General features: G+C 43.9%; 1 protein-coding gene across 3 annotated transcripts in view; it reads left to right on the top strand.

Annotated features, from left to right (window-relative positions):
* Positions 1-6000, top strand: part of CCDC9B (coiled-coil domain containing 9B) — a 51381-nt gene that overhangs the window by 13509 nt on the left and 31872 nt on the right. For all 3 annotated transcript variants that reach the window (XM_075162823.1, XM_075162822.1, XM_075162821.1), the window contains one exon: positions 4975-5124. In XM_075162823.1, coding sequence (XP_075018924.1) covers positions 4975-5124 — 150 coding nt within the window. The remainder of the gene's footprint in view (positions 1-4974; positions 5125-6000) is intronic.

Raw genomic sequence — 6000 nt, 5'->3', positions numbered from 1 at the left:
GGACCCTCAAAAAACTGCTGAGCACTTTTCTTCCATGTCACCAGGCATAAGAAAGAGTTTAGTTTTCCTTATAAAGGGGAACTGTGAAGTACACACAATAATGCTTATCACTTCATCCTTTCTAGCTGTGGAAGAAAGTTTGAATAGGAAGGCTCAGGTTTTCAGAGCAGCTGCCAAGATTTTCGTTTACAATACCTTTCCATTGCAATAGGAAGTGTTTGGAAGACACCAGATTCAGTTAGCATAACTTTGCAAGCTACCATATAAAAGGTGTCCATTTACATGGTCTTTAATGGAAGAGTTAAATAAAACTGCATTTTCCTGTGTTTATCACAAGGTAAGAGCACTGGCATGGCTTGTTAGTGCCAATACACAGTAACTTCCTAAAATGACCATGTTAATATTGTATTTCTGAGCTACTACATCATCTCAGCATAACTACCAACATGAATGAGACCAGCGGATACTCTTGTGGCCGCAGACATTGCCCCATGAACCCAGAGGGGATGGCAGGAAAGATTTGCAGCTTCAAATTATCCAGCCCAGCTCTGGTCTGAAATACAAGACCAAGATAGTCTATTCACAAGGTTAATTTTTCTTCCACCCACGTCCATTAACACTGATTTGTACTGACATAAAGAAAAACCACATTGGTTTCTTCAACTGCAAGCGGGAATCCTATGCTGACCATTCTAATTCCAGTCTCCAGTTTCAGTGAAATTTAGGAATAAAATATATGAATCATAGAACATAAACAGGATTTGAAATATTCTTTTCATTTTAAAACATCCTGTGTTTGTATTGGCTAATAGTTCTGGCAATGGAAATATGTTACCTCTGGACATGATGTGATTCAGTTATTTAGAAGCAGGTGCCACTTAAAAGCCAAGACCTAAGTGCTTGTGAGCTTCGTGGCTGACTAATCCTGAATTCTGGTCTGTACTACCTAGTTCTAGTTGTAAAAAAAGCTAGAGCGGCAGAAAACAGGCAAAATTACTAAATTCATACTTGCATATTAAATCCATTACTTGCATATATCTGCACACATGCATGTGTGCATATACACACATATACAGATGTAAAACATAAATAAGTTTTACTTCACAGTTGAAGCAGGCTACAGACTTGGGCACAATAATAGAATCATAAAATAGCTGAGGTGCGATGCGACCTCTGGAGGTCATCTAGTCTGATACCCTGCTAAAAAGTTATCTCCAAAGTTATCTCAGATTGCTCAGGGCTGAGTCCAATCAAGTTCTGAACATCTCCAGTGATGGAGATTTCAGAGCCTCTTTGGGCACCTGTTTTCAAGTGTTTGACTACCACCATTGTGACTTTTTTCCCCTTAATTCCAGTTGTACTTCGCCTTGTGGCAGGTTGTGTCCATTGCCTCTTGCCCTTTTGCTGTGTACCTCCAAGCGGATTCAGGCTCTGTTCTCTTCATAACACCTTTTCAGACAGAGGAATACTGCAATTAGGTCCCCTCTTTGCCTTCTCTTCTCTCTCCAGACTTAACAAATGCAGCCTCACCGTGTGCATCCTATGCTCCCGCCCTGTAACCATCTTGGTGATCCTCCACTAGACTCTTTCCAATTTGTCTATACCTCTCTCATCTTGCAGTGAAGGGAAACTGGACACAATACTTCAAATATGGCCCAAACAGAGGGAAATAATCACTTCCCTCAACCTGATGGCTCCCTCATGCTAATGGAACCAAGCGAGCAACTAGCCTTCCTCACTGTTCACTTACGGTCAAGCTGCCCACCAGGCTCCCAAAGTACTCCTGCAGAGCTGCTCCCAGCCAGCTGGGCCCCTGCCTGTAGTGATGCATGGGATTTTTTGGGGTGCAGGACGCGTCATTTGTTTTTGTTGATCCTCCTCCACTTTGTCAAGATCCCTCTGAATGACAGTACCATCCTCCAGTGTATCAGCTTGGTGTCACCCATTAACTTGATGAAGGTGTAGTCTGTCCTATTATCCAGATCACTGAAGAAGATGCTAAGCAGTAGAAAGCAGCCTCACAGCAGTATCAGCCTACACGCTCAACACTCTTGGATGCAGCCCACCTAGTCCCACCTTCTTATTTTATTTAAATGGTCCATAACTGAATCTTCCAGGATGCTGAGGGAGTGAAGCATTTCTCTGACTCTGCCACTAGGTTAGGGACTTGGGAGGTAGAGAGCAGACCTTGCCAGTAAAAGACCAAAGCAAAGAAAGCATAGAGTAACCAGTCTTTTCCGTGCCCTGTGTCACTAAGTTGCCCACCCCATTCAGCAGCAGGCCAACAGCTTTCTTCAACTTTCTTTGCTGCTGATGTATCTACAGAAGTCCTTCTTGCTGACCTTCACATCTCTCACTTGTTTCAACTCCAGGTGAGCTTTGGCCTTCCTATCTCCATCCCTGCATGCCCACGTCCTGCTCCCGTAATCTTCCTTGAGAGCCTGTCCCTTTCCACCTCCCACACATTCGCTTTTTACATTTAAGTTGCAAGTTAAGGAGCTCCCTGCTCAGCCAAGTTGGGCTCTTTCCACACCTGCTTATTTTCTTGTACAACAGGAAGTCCTTACTTATGTTCTTGTGCCTTGTCCATGAAAATCAATCAGGTCTCCTGGGCTCCTTTCCCCTTCAAGACAACTTCCTGCAGGATCCCACCTACCAGTTCCCTGAACAAGTCAACATCTGCTCTCCTGAAGCCCATGGTCTCTAGTCTGCTGCTTGCCTTCCTTGCTGCTCTCAGGCTTCTAAAATCCACTGTCTTCTGGTCACTGCTGCCAAAGCTGCCATTGACCTTCACATCTTCAACCACTTCTGACCTTAGTTTAGTAATCAGGCAGTCACTTACTAAGCTGCAGTAACGCAATCACTTGTAACGTTGTGACTGCAATGTGTAGTTAAGGACAGTGTAGCATGCCCTGTTCGTGGAGGGGGAGTAAAGCTAGGATTTCAGAGCAGTTTAGCTTCTGGTTTGAACTTTCTGGCTCTGCCTGGTCTCTAATATAATCATATCCTTCCTAAGACAGACACGTAGACTAAAACCTTTAAAACGGCTTACAAAGTTTGTAGGGGACTTTTCCAGGACATACATCCTGGCTGCAGGTAAAAGTACACCTAAAATGTCTGGCTATGGTAGGTGCCAAGACAAGTACTCCATATGTAAATGATTGCCTATTCTCTTGACTATCAGATTTTATTCTCTCAGGAAAAAGATCTTGACATCTCTAGGGATGGCTCACAAGATACTGGTCCTCAGAAGCAGTCAAAGTAGGAGGCTGCATTGACACATGCATAGAGAACAACATGGAAAGTACTAGAACGGCATTGAACAGATTGGCAGCAGATCCTTGCTTTGAGTGCAACATGTGGCTTCACTTATTTCAAAAAAAGCAGAAATAACAAGGGTCCTACTAAGGGCAGCAAAACTTATTAGGAGCTACAGCTGAAACCTAAAACCAGAGCTGTACGTACTCAAGGGAATGTATGAGAAGATTCCCACCATGTCCACACAGCTCTGGCAGACAGAACCAACGGCAGTGCAGGGACCCATTCCTCCGCTCGCATCATTCAGACTAATTCAAGAACTGTCTCTGCTGAGACAGCAAAATTACACAGATGTGAAAGAAGAATAAACAAGAGGCTGAAGGTCTGATGCTGGAAATACTCCAGTACCTCCTAAAACATTTATCATGTGTTAGGAAGCTCGATGACTGGACAAGCGATAAAAAAGGTCTTGCTGACGGAGGCTGTCTACAGCAAGGCTCCCTCCATGCTAACATCTGCACTTCTGGCAGAGCCAAGTGAAGATGAGGCTAATGCAAGACATCTTGATATCATATGTCATGGCAAATTCACTGATGCTTGCAAGACTTCCATACAAATCAGAGGTCAGTGTGTGCTGTTTGTTTTTGAACCAAGTTCATAGCAACAAAGAGTTCCCAAGTTTCACTGAAGTTTACTTGGAGATTTTGAGCTTCTTTGAAATCAAGACTCCAGTGTGTGTGGAAGTCCAAGGAGAAAAACAGAGGCAGATATACCATCCTTTAGAGAGGGAAGCTTCTGAGGTTTGTTCATCCCTGGTAAAGTCGAGCAGAGGAATCATACAGATGAAGAGAAAAGAAAAAGATCAGAGATAAAGATGGAGAAGACTTATTATGTCTCTCATTTCCTTGTAAGGCAAAAATAAAAAGGCACATGACAGAACTGAAAGATGATACTTTTAAATGAGAAAAAGTATGTATTTTTGTACAAAAGATGTGCATAGTTTGTGGAAGTGATGGCTGAGGGCACTGGCAGGAGCTCAGCCAGCAACAAAGATAATTAACAAAATAAGAACCAGATGTAAATCCATGCAGTAAAGTCATGAACTGATACAGACAGCTGGAAATAATATCTGAAAGGGGTAAACTGCCCTTGTTCAAGGAGTTTATATATCAGTTTTCTAAACTATTCTAAACTATGCTGAATAAATCATTCCAGAAATATGAACGCACAATGACTATGAAGATGATAAATTATCAAGTGTTAATACACTTTGGGGTAGTAACTGCTTTGTGGGCAAGGTTGGAGAGAACACCACTGTTTCCCTTCTCTTTCACCCTCTAGGCTTCTGCTCCAATGTAGCCTCACATTTAATTGGGACATGTTGTTTGGTGAGAAACAACTTCACATTTGTTTCAAAGACACAAATGCAAGATGGCTCGCCTGTCTAAAATAAAAACATCAATCAATGTTCATGCTGCAAAGCATCTGAACAGGGTAAATCCCACCCTACCTGAGCTGTGCTCAGTTAAACATGCCTATGTAATATTACCTATCCCTTAAAGTAGGGTGCCAGCTTTATAAACCAGGAAGACTGACTGGCTCATGTTTCTCTTCTGCCAGACCAAAATCCTTTGCGGTTTGGGGGTGGCCACTCTCCTAGGAAGGGCACTGCACAGGGCTAATGGAGGTGTCGTTAACTCATCCTGTCCTTTCCAGGGCAAGCGGATCGTCAGTGAGAAACGCACCGAGTGCTTCCCTGGCCCAGGCAGAGTGCCAGACCTGAGTGAAGAAGAGACAGACCATTTGGTGGCTTTCCGCCGAGGGAGAAGGATGCAGATTGCCATCACCATGGATAACAAGGAAAAAGTAAGTGCATTGCGAATGACTGGACTGCAATGTATCAGTGGCATCCACGCGTTCTGCTGGCATGAGAAGGGCCATGGAGACAGGTTAGAGCTAGCCCAGCAACAGGACATTGGGAGAGACTATATGTTAATAGTGGGGAGCCTATCACCATAAAACCCTCTGGCTTCCGTCACTGTGAAAGAGGAAAGGCTACAGTCCTTTCCCTTCTCTGTGATCCCTTAGAGCTAGCAGGCTCTTAAACATACTGGGTCCGTAAGAAATATCAGATGCTTTCTTGGGAGGACCGATGAAAGCACTGCCAGATATGGGGCATGAATCTCACCTCCTGTCTCTTACCAACTTCTTTTTGGGGCCATACAGCAGATTGAGTCAGGAGCACTGTCCTCTTGACTCACTGCATGACTTAAAAGCTAACAGAGCTGGGCAATATCTGCTTCTAAACCCAAGTCCTGCTGTGCCTGGCCATAACCTACTGGGTGAGCTGGCTGAACTTTGTTAATCTTTGAAACATATTTCAAATACTTCTTTGCAAATACCTTCCTCTTTACACACACAAAGGCATGTGATATTTTCCTGTTTGAGAGTTTGCACAGATAAGTAAGAATGCCTACAGCAAACAGGGTCAGCAAAGACTGTGAAGGAAAACAACACCTAGTGTAGCTGCCAAACACACCCAGGAACGCTGGGAGACCTATGCAGCACCATCTCTGGGACAGCAGCCAACCATCTGCTAACTGCCCACGTTAATCTTCAGCTTCTCCTCCTCCCCAGAGTTTACCTTAGGCTCTGAAAGCCCATGTGCTCCTTTCTCATGGCTACCAAGCAGTTTTTTGAATGCCATAAACCTGCCTGATTGAGCCACTAGTAACTGTCCAT

This window comes from Calonectris borealis, chromosome 14 (assembly GCF_964195595.1).
Source record: "Calonectris borealis chromosome 14, bCalBor7.hap1.2, whole genome shotgun sequence".
NCBI classification, from domain to species: domain Eukaryota; kingdom Metazoa; phylum Chordata; class Aves; order Procellariiformes; family Procellariidae; genus Calonectris; species Calonectris borealis.
This window is presented reverse-complemented; position numbering and strand designations above follow the sequence as displayed.